This window comes from Oncorhynchus tshawytscha, linkage group LG05 (assembly GCF_018296145.1).
Source record: "Oncorhynchus tshawytscha isolate Ot180627B linkage group LG05, Otsh_v2.0, whole genome shotgun sequence".
Lineage (NCBI taxonomy): Eukaryota > Metazoa > Chordata > Actinopteri > Salmoniformes > Salmonidae > Oncorhynchus > Oncorhynchus tshawytscha.
Window position 1 is genome coordinate 5,091,770 of NC_056433.1, and position 20,650 is coordinate 5,112,419.

Sequence of the window (20,650 nt, forward strand, 5' to 3'; positions counted from 1 at the left end):
GATGGGGAGGTGGGGAGATGGGGAGATGGGGAGGTGGGGAGATGGGGAGGTGGGGAGGTGGGGAGATGGGGAGATGGGGAGATGGGGAGATGGGGAGGTGGGGAGATGGGGAGATGGGGAGATGGGGAGGTGGGGAGATTTCTCTCTTTCTCTCTCTCATTTTTTTGCAGACAAAGGTTTAAAAAAAAATCTCATATCACTAATTTGCTGATCCATACCTGTAATATATATTTGCTGTATTTGATAAACGGTATTGTCCTTCAACTTGTAGGATTTGAAATAAGAGTAGCCATATTACAAATCTGGGGGTATGAAATAGTTATTTTAGCTGTATACGTTATTCATTTGAAATAGAAAGAATACAGTGGGAAAAAAATCTTTAAAGCACAATACATCTATGCATAATTCTACCTGAGAAATGGTTTGCTATAAAGAACTCTCTGACCCCCCCTGTTAGTTTTCTGTCATGAGAAGACCCACTCACATGCAGAGGACGAGCTCTTCAAGAAGCTCTTCATCGGGTACAACAAGTGGTCCAGACCTGTACCCAACATCTCAGACGTGGTCATCGTCAAGTTCGGACTCTCCATAGCACAGCTCATTGATGTGGTGAGTTGCGACTGACAGGACCTGTGGACAGAGGAAGAAAAAGACAGAGAAACAGAGAAAAGTTACAAACAGAAACAGGGAAACAGTAACAAACAGAAACAAACAGAAACAAACAGAAACAGGGAAATAGTAACAAACAGAAACAAACAGAAACAGTAACGAACAGAAATAGTAACAAACAGAAACAGGGAAACAGTAACAAACAGAAACAGTAACGAACAGAAATAGAGACACAGTAACAAACAGAAACAAACAGAAACAAACAGAAACAGTAACAAACAGAAACAGTAACAAACAGAAACAAACAGAAACAGTAACAAACAGAAACAGTAACAAACAGAAACAGTAACAAACAGAAACAAACAGTAACAAACAGAAATAGTAACAAACAGAAACAGGGAAACAGTAACAAACAGAAACAAACAGAAACAGGGAAATAGTAACAAACAGAAACAGTAACAAACAGTAACAAACAGAAACAAACAGAAACAGGGAAATAGTAACAAACAGAAACAAACAGAAACAGTAACGAACAGAAATAGTAACAAACAGAAACAGGGAAACAGTAACAAACAGAAACAGTAACAAACAGAAACAGTAACAAACAGAAACAGTAACAAACAGAAACAGTAACAAACAGAAACAGTAACAAACAGAAACAAACAGAAACAGTAACAAACAGAAACAGTAACAAACAGAAACAGTAACAAACAGAAACAAACAGTAACAAACAGAAATAGTAACAAACAGAAACAGGGAAACAGTAACAAACAGAAACAAACAGAAACAGGGAAATAGTAACAAACAGAAACAGTAACGAACAGAAACAGGGAAACAGTAACAAACAGTAACAAACAGAAACAAACAGAAACAGTAACAAACAGAAATAGTAACAAACAGAAACAGGGAAACAGTAACAAACAGAAACAGGGAAACAGTAACAAACAGAAACAGTAACGAACAGAAACAGTAACGAACAGAAATAGTAACAAACAGAAACAGTAACGAACAGAAACAGAGAAACAGAAACAAACAGAAACAGTAACGAACAGAAATAGTAACAAACAGAAACAGTAAAACAGAAACAGTAACGAACAGAAATAGTAACAAAGAGAAACAAACAGAAACAGTAACAAACAGAAACAGTAACAAACAGAAACAGTAACAAAGAGAAACAGGGAAACAGTAACAAACAGAAACAAACAGTAACAAACAGAAACAGTAACAAACAGAAACAAACAGAAACAAACAGAAACAGTAACGAACAGAAACAGGGAAACAGTAACAAACAGAAACAAACAGAAACAAACAGAAACAGTAAACAGAAACAGTAACAGAAACAGTAACAAACAGAAACAGAAACAAAACAGAAACAAAACAGAAACAGTAACAAACAGAAACAGTAACAAACAGAAACAAACAGAAACAAACAGAAACAGTAACAAACAGAAACAGGGAAACAGTAACAAACAGAAACAAACAGTAACAAACAGAAACAAACAGTAACAAACAGAAACAGTAACAAACAGAAACAAACAGTAACAAACAGAAACAGTAACAGTAACAAACAGAAACAGTAACAGAAACAAACAGAAACAGTAACAAACAGAAACAGTAAAAACAGAAACAGAAACAAACAGAAACAGTAACAAACAGAAACAGAAACAGAAACAAACAGAAACAGAAACAAACAGAAACAGAAACAAACAGAAACAGTAACAAACAGAAACAGTAACAAACAGAAACAAACAGAAACAGTAACAAACAGAAACAGTAACAAACAGAAACAGAAACAAACAGAAACAGTAACAAACAGAAACAGTAACAAACAGAAACAGTAACAAACAGAAACAGTAACAAACAGAAACAGTAACAAACAGAAACAGAAAAAACAGAAACAAACAGAAACAAACAGAAACAAACAGAAACAGAAACAAACAGAAACAGAAACAAACAGAAACAGTAACAAACAGAAACAGAAACAAACAGAAACAGAAACAAACAGAAACAGAAACAGAAACAAACAGAAACAGTAACAAACAGAAACAGTAACAAACAGAAACAGTAACAAACAGAAACAGAAACAAACAGAAACAGTAACAAACAGAAACAGTAACAAACAGAAACAGTAACAAACAGAAACAGTAACAAACAGAAACAGTAACAAACAGAAACAGTAACAAACAGAAACAGTAACAAACAGAAACAGTAACAAACAGAAACAGTAACAAACAGAAACAGTAACAAACAGAAACAGTAACAAACAGAAACAGTAACAAACAGAAACAAACAGAAACAGTAACGAACAGAAACAGTAACAAACAGAAACAGTAACAAACAGAAACAGTAACGAACAGAAATAGTAACAAACAGAAACAGAGAAACAGTAACAAACAGAAACAGTAACGAACAGAAACAGTAACGAACAGAAACAGTAACAAACAGAAACAGTAACGAACAGAAATAGTAACGAACAGAAATAGTAACAAACAGAAACAGTAACAAACAGAAATAGTAACAAACAGAAACAGGAACAAACAGAAATAGTAACAAACAGAAACAGGAACGAACAGAAATAGTAACAAACAGAAACAGTAAACAACAGAAATAGTAACAAACAGAAACAGGAACAAACAGAAATAGTAACAAACAGAAACAGAAAACAGAAACAGAAACAAACAGAAACAGAAACAGGGAAACAGAAACAAACAGAAACAGGGAAACAAACAGTAACAAACAGAAACAGTAACAAACAGAAACAGTAACAAACAGAAACAGAAACAAACAGAAACAAACAGAAACAGTAACAAACAGAAACAGAAACAAACAGAAACAGAAACAAACAGAAACAGAAACAAACAGAAACAGTAACAAACAGAAACAGTAACAAACAGAAACAGTAACAAACAGAAACAGAAACAAACAGAAACAGTAACAAACAGAAACAGAAACAAACAGAAACAGAAACAGAAACAGAAACAAACAGAAACAAACAGAAACAAACAGAAACAATCAGAAACAAACAGAAACAGTAACGAACAGAAACAGAGAAACAGAAACAAACAGAAACAAACAGAAACAAACAGAAACAATCAGAAACAGTAACAAACAGAAAAAGATAAACAGTAACGAACAGAAACAGAAACAAACAGAAACAAACAGAAACAGAAACAAACAGAAACAAACAGAAACAAACAGAAACAAACAGAAACAAACAGAAACAGAAACAAACAGAAACAGAAACAAACAAAAACAGAAACAAACAGAAACAAACAGAAACAGAAACAAACAGAAACAGAAACAAACAGAAACAGAAACAAACAGAAACAGAAACAAACAGAAACAGAAACAAACAGAAACAAACAGAAACAAACAGAAACAAACAGAAACAAACAGAAACAAACAGAAACAAACAGAAACAGAAACAGAAACAGAAACAAACAGAAACAGAAACAAACAGAAACAGAAACAAACAGAAACAAACAGAAACAGAGAAACAGAAACAAACAGAAACAAACAGAAACAGAACAAACAGAAACAAACAGAAACAAACAGAAACAAACAGAAACAAACAGAAACAGTAACAAACAGAAAAAACATAAACAGTAACAGACAGAAACAGTAACAAACAGTAACAGAGAAATAGTCACAAACAGAAACAAAAACAGAAACAAACAGAAACAAACAGAAACAGAACAAACAGAAACAGAAACAAACAGAAACAGTAACGAACAGAAACAGTAACAAACAGAAACAGTAACGAACAGAAACAGTAACAAACAGAAACAAACAGAAACAGTAACAAACAGAAACAGTAACAAACAGAAACAGTAACAAACAGAAACAAACAGAAATAGTAACAAACAGAAACAGTAACGAACAGAAACAGTAACAAAATAGTAACAGAAACAGTAACGAAACAGAAACAAACAGAAACAGTAACGAACAGAAACAAACAGAAACAGTAACAAACAGAAACAAACAGAAACAGTAACAGAACAGAAACAAACAAAAACAGAAACAAAACAGAAAACAAAATAGAAACAGTAACAAACAGAAACAAACAGAAACAAACAGAAACAAACAAACAGAAACAGTAACGAACAGAAATAGTAACAAAGAGAAACAAACAGAAACAGTAACAAACAGAAACAGTAACAAACAGAAACAGTAACAAAGAGAAACAAACAGAAACAGTAACGTAAGAGAAGAAACAGGGAAACAGTGATGAACAGAAACAGAGAACAGTAACAAACAAACCAGCATCCGTGTGGAAACATGTTGTCTTGTAGTCCATGCCCCTGTGAATTGAGGCCTTTCTGAGGGCAAAACGAGGTGCTACTCAATATTAGGGTAGTGTTCCTAATGTTTTGACAACCTCCTGCACCTCATCACTTCAGGCAACTTTTAACTACCTTTCCTATTGTATCACGGTTTCTCCGTGAACACTGCAGCCCTTGAGACAGAGGGAGAGAGAGAGTGGAACTTCACATCCATCAGGAGTTTAAAGCAAAATGCTGCTGGCTATGTTATGTCTCTTTCTTTCTTTCTTGAACGTCATGAGAACCTCTACTGTTACTTTCCTGTAGGGAAAGGGCTCTCCAACCCTGTTCCTGGAGAGATACTGTCCTGTAGTAGCTGTCCAGGAACAGGGTTGGAGAGCCCTGGTATAAACCTACAGGACAGTAGCTCTCCAGGAACAGGGTTGGAGAGCCCTGGTATAAACCTACAGGACAGTAGCTCTCCAGGAACAGGGTTGGAGAGCCCTGGTGTAAACCTACAGGACAGTAGCTCTCCAGGAACAGGGTTGGAGAGCCCTGGTGTAAACCTACAGGACAGTAGCTCTCCAGGAACAGGGTTGGAGAGCCCTGGTATAAACCTACAGGACAGTAGCTCTCCAGGAACAGGGTTGGAGAGCCCTGGTATAAACCTACAGGACAGTAGCTCTCCAGGAACAGGGTTGGAGAGCCCTGGTATAAACCTACAGGACAGTAGCTCTCCAGGAACAGGGTTGGAGAGCCCTGGTATAAACCTACAGGACAGTAGCTCTCCAGGAACAGGGTTGGAGAGCCCTGGTGTAAACCTACAGCATTTCCCTCTACCCCTGTATTTCTCTGTATTTCTCAGTCTTTTGCCTCCTCTGTTTTTCGTTTACCTTTTTTCTTTCCCTTTCTGCAGGACGAGAAGAATCAGATGATGACCACCAACGTCTGGCTGAAACAGGTGATTCAGTCCATTCAGTATATAGAGCATGTGTGATTAAGTACATTCAGTATATATAGCATGTGTGATTCAGTCCATTCAGTATATATAGCATGTTTGATTCAGTCCATTTAGTATATATGGCATGTGTGATTCAGTACATTCAGTATATAGAGCATGTGTGATTCAGTCCTTTCAGTATATATAGCATTTTTGATTCAGTCCATTCAGTATATATAGCATGTTTGATTCAGTCCATTTAGTATATATGGCATGTGTGATTCAGTACATTCAGTATATAGAGCATGTGTGATTCAGTCCTTTCAGTATATATAGCATTTTTGATTCAGTCCATTCAGTATATATAGAGCATGTGTGTGACTGAGGTGTTTCAGTCCATTCAGTAGGTGTAATTTTTATTAGGATCCCCATTAGCTAATGACGTAACGCTAGCTAATCTTCCTGGGATCCAACACCAACACCAAAGTAGACAATACAGCCAATTAAAATACCTGACAGGAAACACATTTAACATTCAGTTGATGCTTTCTATTTCCTGTCCAGTCACATGGTCTATCACATTAGATGTTCTGTCTATTTCCTGTCCAGTCATATGGTCTATCACATTAGATGTTCTGTCTATTTCCTGTCCAGTCATATGGTCTATCACATTAGATGTTCTGTCTATTTCCTGTCCAGTCATATGGTCTATCACATTAGATGTTCTTTCTATTTCCTGTCCAGTCACATGGTCTATCACATTAGATGTTCTGTCTATTTCCTGTCCAGTCATATGGTCTATCACATTAGATGTTCTTTCTATTTCCTGTCCAGTCACATGGTCTATCACATTAGATGTTCTGTCTATTTCCTGTCCAGTCATATGGTCTATCACATTAGATGTCCTTTCTATTTCCTGTCCAGTCACATGATCTATCACATTAGATGTTCTGTCTATTTCCTGTCCAGTCATATGGTCTATCACATTAGATGTTCTGTCTATTTCCTGCCAGTCATATGGTCTATCACATTAGATGTTCTTTCTATTTCCTGTCCAGTCATATGGTCTATCACATTAGATGTTCTGTCTATTTCCTGCCAGTCATATGGTCTATCACATTAGATGTTCTGTCTATTTCCTGTCCAGTCACATGGTCTATCACATTAGATGTTCTGTCTATTTCCTGTCCAGTCATATGGTCTATCACATTAGATGTTCTGTCTATTTCCTGCCAGTCATATGGTCTATCACATTAGATGTTCTTTCTATTTCCTGTCCAGTCACATGGTCTATCACATTAGATGTTCTGTCTATTTCCTGTCCAGTCACATGGTCTATCACATTAGATGTTCTTTTATTTTTTTCTTGAAGGTGGATTTAGTTTTTGTCTGAGAGATATGGATTGGTAAAGAGTGCCATTCAGCTACGGCTCTAATTAAAACTGTAGATTTAAGGTGATTTGTCCTTGGATTGGGTTGTTTTAGCTACCCTGAATATGTTTGTCTGGTTTGGTGGTTATGCGTGTTGCTGGTATGTACTAACTGGCCTGAAAAATACTTTTAATTTTATTTTAAAAATAACATTCCTAAAGAAAATCACAAGACTGGATAATATATTTTTTTTTAACGTGAAGCCATGACATAATCTGATGTATTTGAATAAGCATACGGATAGACTAATGAAGAGCTAATCTGGCAGCCCTGTTTTGAGCAATTTGGAGCTTTTTCTTTGCTGCAGATGACCATATAACTGGACAGTACTCTAAGTGTTATAGTACCAGGGATTGACCATATAACTGGACAGTACTCTAAGTGTTATAGTACCAGGGATTGACCATATAACTGGACAGTACTCTAAGTGTTATAGGACCAGGGATTGACCATATAACTGGACAGTACTCTAAGTGTTATAGGACCAGGGATTGACTATATAACTGGACAGTACTCTAAGTGTTATAGGACCAGGGATTGACTATATAACTGGACAGTACTCTAAGTGTTATAGGACCAGGGATTGACCATATAACTGGACAGTACTTTAAGTGTTATAGGACCAGGGATTGACTATATAACTGGACAGTACTCTAAGTGTGATAGGACCAGGGATTGACCATATAACTGGACAGTACTCTAAGTGTTATAGTACCAGGGATTGACCATATAACTGGACAGTACTCTAAGTGTTATAGTACCAGGGATTGACCATATAACTGGACAGTACTCTAAGTGTTATAGTACCAGGGATTGACCATATAACTGGACAGTACTCTAAGTGTTATAGGACCAGGGAGTGACCATATAACTGGACAGTACTCTAAGTGTTATAGGACCAGGGATTGACTATATAACTGGACAGTACTCTAAGTGTTATAGGACCAGGGATTGACCATATAACTGGACAGTACTTTAAGTGTTATAGGACCAGGGATTGACCATATAACTGGACAGTACTCTAAGTGTTATAGGACCAGGGATTGACTATATAACTGGACAGTACTCTAGTGTTATAGGACCAGGGATTGACCATATAACTGGACAGTACTTTAAGTGTTATAGGACCAGGGATTGACTATATAACTGGACAGTACTCTAAGTGTGATAGGACCAGGGATTGACCATATAACTGGACAGTACTCTAAGTGTTATAGTACCAATTGACCATATAACTGGACAGTACTCTAAGTGTTATAGTACCAGGGATTGACCATATAACTGGACAGTTTTTTATAGTACCAGGGAAGACCATATAACTGGACAGTACTCTGAGTGTTATTTGAATATTGACCATATAACTGGACAGTACTCTAATGTTATAGGACCAGGGATTGACTATATAACTGGCAGCCCTAAGTGTTATAGGACCAATTGACCATATAACTGGACAGTACTTTTTGTTATAGGACCAGGGATTGACTATATAACTGGACAGTACTCTAAGTGTGATAGGACCAGGGATTGACCATATAACTGGACAGTACTCTAAGTGTTATAGTACCAGGGATTGACCATATAACTGGACAGTACTCTAAGTGTTATAGTACCAGGGATTGACCATATAACTGGACAGTACTCTAAGTGTTATAGGACCAGGGATTGACCATATAACTGGACAGTACTCTAAGTGTTATAGGACCAGGGATTGACTATATAACTGGACAGTACTCTAAGTGTTATAGGACCAGGGATTGACTATATAACAGGACAGTACTCTAAATGTGATAAAACCAGGGATTGACTATATAACTGGACAGTACTCTAAGTGTTATAGGACCAGGGATTGACTATATAACCAGACAGTACTCTAAGTGTGATAGGACCAGGTATTGACTACATAACCAGACAGTACTCTAAGTGTTATAGGACCAGGGATTGACCATATAACTGGACAGTACTCTAAGTGTTATAGTACCAGGGATTGACCATATAACTGGACAGTACTCTAAGTGTGATAGGACCAGGGATTGACCATATAACTGGACAGTACTCTGAGTGTTATAGTACCAGGGATTGACTATATAACTGGACAGTACTCTAAGTGTTATAGTACCAGGGATTGACTATATAACCAGACAGTACTCTGAGTGTTATAGTACCAGGGATTGACTATATAACTGGACAGTACTCTAAGTGTTATAGTACCAGGGATTGACTATATAACCAGACAGTACTCTAAGTGTTATAGGACCAGGGATTGACTATATAACGTGACAGTACTCTAAGTGTGATAGGACCAGGGATTGACTATATAACTGGACAGTACTCTAAGTGTGATAGGACCAGGGATTGACCATTTAACTGGACAGTACTCTAAGTGTGATAGGACCAGGGATTGACTATATAACTGGACAGTACTCTAAGTGTGATAGGACCAGGGATTGACCATATAACTGGACAGTACTCTAAGTGTGATAGGACCAGGGATTGACTACATAACCAGACAGTACTCTAAGTGTGATAGGACCAGGGATTGACTACATAACCAGACAGTACTCTAAGTGTGATAGGACCAGGGATTGACTATATAACCGGACAGTACTCTAAGTGTTATAGGACCAGGGATTGACTATATAACCAGACAGTACTCTAAGTGTGATAGGACCAGGGATTGACTATATAACTGGACAGTACTCTAAGTGTGATAGCACCAGGGATTGACCATATAACTGGACAGTACTCTAAGTGTGAATGGACCAGGGATTGACCATATAACTGGACAGTACTCTAAGTGTGATAGGACCAGGGATTGACCATATAACTGGGCAGTACTCCAAGTGTGATAGGACCAGGGATTGACCATATAACTGGACAGTACTCTAAGTGTGATAGGACCAGGGATTAACCATATAACTGGAAAGTACTCTAAGTGTGATAGGACCAGGGATTGACCATATAACTGGACAGTACTCTAAGTGTGATAGGACCAGGGGTGGCAGAAAGCTTACCTTCTTGTTAATCTAACTGCACTGTCCAATTTACAGTCAATATTACGGTGAAAGAATACCATGCTATTCTTTGAGGAGAGTACACAATTTTGAACATGAAAAGTTATTAATAAACAAATTAGGCACATTTGGGAAGTCTTGACACAACATTTTGAACAGAAATGCAATGGTTAATTGGATCAGTCTAAAACTTTGCGCATACACTGCTTCCATCTAGTGGTCAAAATCTATATTGCACCAGGGCTCGAATAATACATTATGGTCTTTCTCTTGTATTTCAAAGATCACCAGATCTATTGTGCTATATTCTCCTACATTCCTTTCATATTTCCACAAACTTCAAAGTGTTTCCTTTCAAATGGTATCAAGAAAATGCATATCCTTGCTTCAGTTCCTGAGCTACAGGCAGTTAGATTTGGGTATCACATTTTAGGTGAAAATTGAAAAAAAGGGGCGGATCCTTAAGAGACTTTTAATAACAATATTATCTATCTGTTCTGACCATGATAAAACTGCGTCCAACATGATGCCTAGTAGTTTCGTTTTTTTTTCACTTGCTCTATATGCGTTCTATTCATCAACAAATTCAAGCATATATCTTGAACCAAATACAATACACTTAGCTTTAGAAATGTTCAACACCAATTTGTTCATACCAACCCACTCAGACACCATTCTTAGTTCACTGCTCAGTACATCTGTTAGCTCATTAAATTCTGATGCTGCGCTATACATTGTAGTCATTAGCCTACATGACCACACTTGCTTTCTTCATTACTGAAGGTACATCATTAGTGAAGATAGAGTAGAGAAGTGGTCCTAGGCAACTTCCTTGAGGAACACCACAGTGTATATCTTTACTGTTTGAAACACTACCATTAAATAAAACTTTTGGCCTTCTCCTAGATAGCTTCCAACCCAGGATAGAGAGCTGCAGACTTAAAACTGCAACATTTGAGTTTACCTAGTAACAGTTTATGATCAATTACGTCCAAAGCGTAATTAAGTTAATAACAACGTAGTTAATAACAAAGGTTTTTGGGGGGAAATAAACCAAAAAGGTAGCTAGCTGCTAATTTTAATATCGCGTGAGCCCCAAAAAATATTTTGAAATCTAGCAACACTGCACCAACTAACTTCCTGTCATCCATACTCATTAACCAATCATCTGTCATTTGTGCTAAGGCCGTACTGGTAGGATGCGCTTCTTTGTATGCATGCTGGAATCCCGTTATCAGACCATTACATGAGAAATAATCCTAGATTTGTACAGATATAATTTACTTAACACAGGCAGCAAGCTTATAGGACAACTATTAGGACCATTGAATGCAGATTTTTTAATCCTTAGGTAGTGGAATAACCTTTGACTCCTTCCAGACTTCTGGGCCCACCCTATACATCAAGCACTTATTACAAATATGAGAGATTGGGGCTGAAATTTGGTTAGCTGTAACTCTAAACAATCGGCGTCAAGATTATCTGTACCAGGTGACTTGTTATCTGAATGAGACAACAGCGTCCTTTCTACCTCTTCCCTTTCTACTTGATGAAATTCAAACCTGCATTGTCTCTCCTTCACGATACAATATTTTATAAGGGTATATCACATGGAGCCATCAGTTGGAATCATATCATTCCTCAACTTGTCCACTTTGCCAGTAAAATACTAATTAAAGTAGTTTGCAATGTCATGTGGTTTTGTAATAAATATACCATTTGATTCAGCAAAAGAGGCAGGCATGTTTGAATTCCTACCCATAATAGTGTTCAACGTTCTCCACAGTTTTATCCCATCAGCCTTCACTTCATCAATTTTGCGCTGATAGAATCCCTCCTTCTTTTCTTTGTTTGTCTAGGTCACAAGGTTTCTAATTTACAATAACTTTGCTTATCAAAACAGATTAGCAGATAAATCTGCTATCTTTTTGATATTATAACGTTGATTCATTACATTTGTCAGCTCAGCTCATCATCAATCCATGGGGCACCATTTGACCTCACAGTGCATTTTCTTAAAGGGGCGTGCTTATCAGCTATACTCATAAATAACTTCATAAACAAACTTAGTGGCATTTCAGGATCATCCTTACTACACACTTCTAACCATTGGCCCATGCTTAATCTCATCCACAACGAGTCCTGATTGAACCCTCTGTAGGACCTGTGGTAGATTACCTTAGGGCCTTTGGTATTGTAGTTTTCCTAGTGAGTGAGTCCTGATTGAACCCTCTATAGGACCTGTGGTAGGTTACCTTAGGGCCAGGTATTTTAGTGTTCCTAGTGAGTGAGTCCTGATTGAACCCTCTATAGGACCTGTGGTAGATTACCTTAGGGCCAGGTATTTTAGTGTTCCTAGTGAGTGAGTCCTGATTGAACCCTCTATAGGACCTGTGGTAGATTATCTTAGGGCCAGCCTTTGGTATTGTAGTTTTCCTAGTCAGCGAGTCCTGATTGAACCCTCTATAGGACCTGTGGTAGATTACCTTAGGGCCAGGTATTTTAGTGTTCCTAGTGAGTGAGTCCTGATTGAACCCTCTATAGGACCTGTGGTAGATTACCTTAGGGCCAGGTATTTTAGTGTTCCTAGTGAGTGAGTCCTGATTGAACCCTCTATAGGACCTGTGGTAGATTATTTTAGGGCCAGCCTTTGGGATTGTAGTTTTCCTAGTGAGCGAGTCCTGATTGAACCCTCTATAGGACCTGTGGTAGATTACCTTAGGTCCTTTGGTATTGTAGTGTTCCTAGTGAGCGAGTCCTGATTGAACCCTCTATAGGACCTGTGGTAGATTACCTTAGGGCCTTTGGTATTGTAGTTTTCCTAGTGAGCGAGTCCTGATTGAACCCTCTATAGGACCTGTGGTAGATTACCTTAGGTCCTTTGGTATTGTAGTGTTCCTAGTGAGCGAGTCCTGATTGAACCCTCTGTAGGACCTGTGGTAGATTACCTTAGGGCCTTTGGTATTGTAGTGTTCCTAGTGAGCGAGTCCTGATTGAACCCTCTATAGGACCTGTGGTAGATTACCTTAGGGCCTTTGGTATTGTAGTGTTCCTAGTGAGCGAGTCCTGATTGAACCCTCTATGGGACCTGTGGTAGGTTACCTTAGGGCCTTTGGTATTGTAGTGTTCCTAGTGAGCGAGTCCTGATTGAACCCTCTATGGGACCTGTGGTAGGTTACCTTAGGGCCTTTGGTATTGTAGTGTTCCTAGTGAGTCCTGATTGAACCCTCTATAGGACCTGTGGTAGATTACCTTAGGTCCTTTGGTATTGTAGTGTTCCTAGTGAGCGAGTCCTGATTGAACCCTCTATGGGACCTGTGGTAGATTACCTTAGGTCCTTTGGTATTGTAGTGTTCCTAGTGAGCGAGTCCTGATTGAACCCTCTATAGGACCTGTGGTAGATTACCTTAGGTCCTTTGGTATTGTAGTTTTCCTAGTGAGCGAGTCCTGATTGAACCCTCTATAGGACCTGTGGTAGATTACCTTAGGGCCTTTGGTATTGTAGTGTTCCTAGTGAGCGAGTCCTGATTGAACCCTCTATGGGACCTGTGGTAGGTTACGTTAGAACCTTCCTTTGGTATTTTAATTTTCCTAGTGAGTGCAACCAAGTTATGATCACTGTAACCTAGTGCCACTGATACAGCTTTAGAACAACGTTCAGCCATTTTAGTAAAAATGTGATCGATACAAATTGATGATGTAATACCAGACCTATTAGTGAACGTTCTGGTTGGTCAAAACTTGGGTCAGGTTGCATGGCAACTGAAATAAGTTTCTTTCTCAATGGACAGTTGGTGTAAAAAAACAAAAATCAGTATTCATATCTCCCCAAAATATATATTCCCTATTTTCAGATGATACCTTATCCAACATTTTGCAAATTACATCAAGATATTTGACATCAGCACTAGGTGGCCTATAGCAGCAATCAACTAGTATAGGTTTCAAATGTGGTCAATGAAACTCTACCCGCAGCGCCTCTAATCCATTTAACATTAAGTCCGTACGTTGTTTTACTGGAATGTGATTCTGGATGTAAACTGCAACTCCAACCCCCAGATCGATTTCTGTGCCAACTTGAACAAATTATATCCATGTATAGAGATCTCAGCATCCACAAAAGAAGAGTTCAAGTGAGTCTCTGATATTGCCAATACATGAATATTGTTTGACTGCACTAGACAGCCTATTTCATGAATTTTGTTCCTTTAAACTGCATATATTTTAAGGGAGCAACTAACAGACCTTTCTTGAGTAGATTTATACGTCCAAACATGAATCAGCAGTTGGAATGTGAGAGAGAGAATACTCAGTCAGTGTGTGTGTGTGTGTGTGTGTGTGTGTGTGTGTGTGTGTGTGTGTTTGTGTGTGTGTGGGGGCTGGAATGACTTGTGTCTGTCGCTCCTCCTAACTCCATGGGAGGGAGGGTGAACAATCAGTTTGTCATACCTCAGGTATGCTATGTCACCTCGTTCTCTTGCAGCCTTCATAGCTGGTATTAGTTCCTTTCTTCTTTGACAGACTGCATCTGAGAAATCCTCATTGATGAAGATGAAGGACCCATTAATCTCTTTTTAAGGCATTTGGCTTTTTCAAGGAATGCAAGCTTATTCCTGAACCTGAAGAATTTCACTACAATTGGCCTGAGTCTGGTTCCATTGGCACCACCATTGGCACCACCATTGGCACCACCATTGGCACCACCATTGGCACCACCATTGGCACCACCGTTGGCACCACCATTGGCACCACCATTGGCACCACCATTGGCACCACCAGTGCCCCCTGGTTCCCCAGACCTGTGAGCACGTTCCAGCTCAACCTGTTGATCCAATTGTAGCTCCTCGGGAGACAGCTTTTGAACCTCTGATTCAGCCCACGTCTCACTTCGGGTCTCCTGGATACCATCTATTACAATATTATTTATCCTCTATTGCCCCTCCAGGTAATCAGCCTTCCCAGACATGTTCTGGAGGCCCTCCCTGACTGTGGTGATTTCATTCTGCCTTCCCAGACATGTTGTGGAGGCCCTCCCTGACTGTGGTGATTTCATTCTGCCTTCCCAGACATGTTGTGGAGGCCCTCCCTGACTGTGGTGATTTCATTCTGCCTTCCCAGACATGTTGTGGAGGCCCTCCCTGCCTTCTGCCTTCCCAGACATGTTGTGGAGGCCCTCCCTGACTGTGGTGATTTCATTCTGCCTTCCCAGACATGTTGTGGAGGCCCTCCCTGACTGTGGTGATTTCATTCTGCCTTCCCAGACATGTTGTGGAGGCCCTCCCTGACTGTGGTGATTTCATTCTGCCTTCCCAGACATGTTGTGGAGGCCCTCCCTGACTGTGGTGAATTCATTCCACATAGAGGAACCGTTTCTGGGAAGGGTATCCTGTGTGGTCTTCAACACATCCACATCCTTTTGTATGAACAGAAGGCTTGTTTTAATGTCATGTACATCTTCTGTCACGTCGTCCAGCCGTTTGTTGGTCGACTCCATGGTCATCTGTATGAAGCTTTTCCTGCTGAAGTAGAATTTCCTCATGGAAAAGGTTCTGCTTCTGCAAGAGTTCACCTACCTGCCCAGCAGAGATGTGATCCTCGTCTTTTTTTTCAGAGGCATGACAGTACTAATAGTAGGACGAGCCTGCTATTCACTCCGTGAAATGAGAGAAGCTGGCAGTAGAAAACTCGGGAAATCGATAGTCCTAAAACCCGAGATAAATAGAAATACGGCCCTAGCAACAAGGGCTAACCGGTTAGCGTGCTTGGTGTCCAGCAGTAGTAGATCAGGTTGCCTAGCTTGATAGCTAGCAGCTAGGCTAGCTGCTTCACCAATGTAGTACCACCTTGTTTAAGCAAAGGATCCCGGAACATATATCAGCGGTCCCAACGCTAACTGCGTCCCAGGATCCAGATATGAATAGGAAAACTATTATCAACTTTTATTAGCTAACTAGGTAGTTTAATTGAGTCTCTAGTATTGTACTGCGCGTGATGATGCTAATGATAACTGCGTCCCAGGATCCAGATATGAATAGGAAAACTATTATCAACTTTTATTAGCTAACTAGGTAGTTTAATCGAGTCTCTAGTCTTCTACTGCGCGTGATGATGCTAATGATAACTGCGTCCCAGGATCCAGATATGAATAGGAAAACTACTGTAAACTTTTATTATCTAAGTAGGTAGTTTATTGTTAAAGTAAAACAAATCGAGTCTCTAGTCTTGTACTGCGCGTGATGATACAGAGTTTCATCTAGGATTTTGCCTAGAGGAAACCCTGCATATATGTAACTGAGGTGTTTCAGTACATTCAGTATATATACTGTAGCATGTGTGTGGCTGAGGTGTTTCAGGACATTCAGTATATATACTGTAGCATGTGTGTGACTGAGGTGTTTCAGGACATTCAGTATATATACTGTAGCATGTGTGTGACTGAGGTGTTTCAGTACATTCAGTATACAGTATATACTGTAGCATGTGTGTGACTGAGGTGTTTCAGGACATTCAGTATATATACTGTAGCATGTGTGTGGCTCAGGTGTTTCAGTACATTCAGTATATATACTGTAGCATGTGTGTGACTGAGGTGTTTCAGTACATTCAGTATATATACTGTAGCATGTGTGTGATGAGGTGTTTCAGTACATTCAGTATATATACTGTAGCATGTGTGTGACTGAGGTGTTTCAGGACATTCAGTATATATACTGTAGCATGTGTGTGACTCAGGTGTTTCAGGACATTCAGTATATATACTGTAGCATGTGTGTGACTCAGGTGTTTCAGGACATTCAGTATATATACTGTAGCATGTGTGTGACTGAGGTGTTTCAGTACATTCAGTATATATACTCTAGCATGTGTGTGACTGAGGTGTTTCAGTACATTCAGTATATATACTGTAGCATGTGTGTGACTCAGGTGTTTCAGGACATTCAGTATATATACTGTAGTATGTGTGTGACTGAGGTGTTTCAGGACATTCAGTATATATACTGTAGCATGTGTGTGGCTGAGGTGTTTCAGTACATTCAGTATATATACTGTAGCATGTGTGTGGCTGAGGTGTTTCAGGACATTCAGTATATATACTGTAGCATGTGTGTGGCTGAGGTGTTTCAGTACATTCAGTATATATACTCTAGCATGTGTGTGGCTGAGGTGTTTCAGGACATTCAGTATATATACTGTAGCATGTGTGTGGCTGAGGTGTTTCAGTACATTCAGTATATATACTCTAGCATGTGTGTGGCTGAGGTGTTTCAGTACATTCAGTATATATACTGTAGCATGTGTGTGGCTGAGGTGTTTCAGTACAATGTGTGTGGCTGAGGTGTTTTCAGTACATTCAGTATATATACTGTAGCACGTGTGTGGCTAAGGTGTTTCAGTACATTCAGTATATATACTGTAGCATGTGTGTGACAGGTGTTTTCAGGACATTCAGTATATATACTGTAGCATGTGTGTGGCTGAGGTGTTTCAGTACAATGTGTGTGGCTGAGGTGTTTTCAGTATGAATTATGGTAATTGGTTTGTTAAGGATTAATATGCTCTTTCTGATGAGACCTCGGGGACTTGAACAACCTCTCGTCTCCTTGTGTACGTTCTCCTCTTAGGAGTGGAATGACTACAAGCTACGCTGGAGACCGTCTGACTACGACAACGTCACATCCATCAGAGTCCCGTCAGAACTCATCTGGGTCCCAGACATCGTCCTCTACAACAAGTGAGTGACAGCGAAACTGTTGTTTGTCCCGAAATGATCGTCATTAACGTAAAAGCAAAGTAGAGTTCAGGAGACTCCACGTCTAGTCCTATTTCAATGGTTAAATGTCGCCATCTACTGGGTTCCTGAATCATAAGCTTAACATCATAAATGGTTGACATTTTAGACATTTAACAGATGCTTTTATCCAGAGTGAATTACAGGCACAATTGGGGTGCAAGTGCCTTGCTCAAGGGCACATCAACAGATTTTTCAACTAGTTGGCTCATGGATTCTCACAGACAACCTTTCAGTTACTGGCCCAATGCTCTAAACCGCTGGGCTGCCGTTTTCTCAAAAGTAATTTCCCGCTACGATGAGCTGACATCTGTGATCCCGTCTTCATGTTATGGAGCATGCCACCACTAAGGATTTCATAGATGACAGGAGTCAATGTACCTGTTTCTGTTAGAGTGTTACTGATTTAACAGCAGCTGTAGGCCCAATCTTGATAAAGTGCTGATCTTAAACAGCCATCCCATCTCCAGTAATACAATGCCATGTTATCCTGATAGACTTATCATTATACTGCCATGTTATCCTGATACTAGCCCTCCCCAGTGATACACTGCCATGTTATCCTCCTCCTAGCCCTCCCCAGTAATATACTGCCATGTTATCCTGATACTAGCCCTCCCCAGTAATACAATGCCATGTTATCCTGATAGACTTATGATTATACTGCCATGTTATCCTCCTCCTAGCCCTCCCCAGTAATATACTGCCATGTTATCCTGATAGACTTATCATTATACTGCCATGTTATCCTGATACTAGCCCTCCCCAGTGATACACTGCCATGTTATCCTCCTCCTAGCCCTCCCCAGTGATACACTGCCATGTTATCCTCCTCCTAGCCCTCCCCAGTGATACACTGCCATGTTATCCTCCTCCTAGCCCTCCCCAGTAATATACTGCCATGTTATCCTGATCCTAGCCCTCCTAATAGTTTTCTCCTCATCTAAATTTATTCAACTTTCACGGCTGAATGTATCAGATTAAACTCCTAGTATTTAATGACTGGGTTTCACCTCATCAAGCTCTTCTGTATGATCACTATCAGTTAGTGAAATTAAAAAGGTGTGTGTCTGTGTGTGAGAGATTTGAGGAAGATGTAATGATAGACTTATCATTATATCTCTAATCTACAGCTATTATCAGTGCGTATTAAAGCCATGATCAGGGATGTGTAGCTCTTCAGAGGAGGAGATAAATTACAGACTCCAATAGAGGAGATAAGTTCTGGAGATTGTTCCTGGAGGATCATAACTCTCTACCAAAAGAACCTTTCAGATAACCAGAGTAAAAAACGTTCTCAGAACCTCCCTAGAACCAGAGTAAAAATGTCATTCTCAGAACCTCCTGGAACCATAGTAAAACGTTCTCAGAATCTCCCTGGAACCGTAGTAAAACGTTTTCAAAACCTCCCTGAACCATAGTAAAACGGTGCAGGAATCTCCCTGGAACCATAGTAAAACGTTTCAGAACCTTATTTTCTGGAACCATAGTAAAACGTTTCCTAAATCTTCAACCATAACAAAATTTCAGAACCTCCCTGGAACCATAGTAAAACGTTCTCAGAACCTCCCTGGAACCATAGTAAAACATTCTCAGAACCTCCCTGGAAATCATACATTTTATAAAAACATTCTAGAACCTATATGGAACCATAGTAAAACGTTCTTGAATCTCCCTGGAACCATAGTAAAACGTTCTCAGAACCTCCCTGGAACTTTATAGTAAAACGTTCTCAGAATCTCCCTGGAACCATAGTAAAACGTTCTCAGAACCTCCCAGGAACCATAGTAAAACGTTCTCAGAATAACCTGAACCATATTAAAACGTTTCAGAATCTTCCCTGATTTGAACCATAGTAAAACGTTCTCAGAATCTCCCTGGAACCATAGTAAAACGTTCTTTAACCTCCCAAAACCATTTAGTAAAACGTTCTCAGAATCTCCACTGGAACATAGTAAAACGTTCTCAGAACCTCCCTGGAACCATAGTAAAACGTTCTCAGAATCTCCTGGAACCATAAAAACGTTCAAACAGAACCTTTCTGGAACCATAGTAAAAAACGTTTTCAGAATCTCCCTGGAACCATAAAAACGTTCTCAGAATCTCCCTGGAACCAGTAAAACGTTTTTGAATCTCCCTGGAACCATAGTAAAACGTTCTCAGAACCTCCCTGGAACCATAGTAAAACGTTCATCCAGAATCTCCCTTTTCAACCATAGTACTTGCATTTCTAAGAAGGTCTCTTTGCGTTCTCAGAACCTCCCTGGAACCATTTCCATTTTTCTCAGAATTCTCCTTGGAACCATTATTTCAACGTTTCTACAAACTTCCCTGGAACCAATAGTAAAACGTTCTCAGAATCTCCCTGGAACCATGAGCAAAAGGTTCTTTGGGCAGAACCTCCCTGGAACCATAGTAAAAATGGTCTCAGAATCTCCCTGGAACCATAGTAAAACGTTCTCAGAACCTCCTGGAACCATTAGTAAAACGTTCATCAGAACTTCCCTGGTTCCATAGTAAAACGTTCTCAGAACCTCCCTGGAACCATAGTAAAACGTTCTCAGAACCTCCCTGGAACCATAGTAAAACGTTCTCAGAATCTCCGTTC

At 39.5% G+C, this 20,650-nt stretch overlaps 1 protein-coding gene across 1 annotated transcript in view; it reads left to right on the forward strand.

The window, feature by feature from the left end:
* Positions 1-20,650, forward strand: part of LOC112235636 (neuronal acetylcholine receptor subunit alpha-2-like) — a 64,846-nt gene that overhangs the window by 19,279 nt on the left and 24,917 nt on the right. Inside the window, exons 2-4 of the mRNA XM_042321360.1 lie at positions 458-609; positions 5,788-5,832; positions 17,876-17,985. Of these exons, the coding sequence (XP_042177294.1) occupies positions 458-609; positions 5,788-5,832; positions 17,876-17,985 (307 nt within the window). The remainder of the gene's footprint in view (positions 1-457; positions 610-5,787; positions 5,833-17,875; positions 17,986-20,650) is intronic.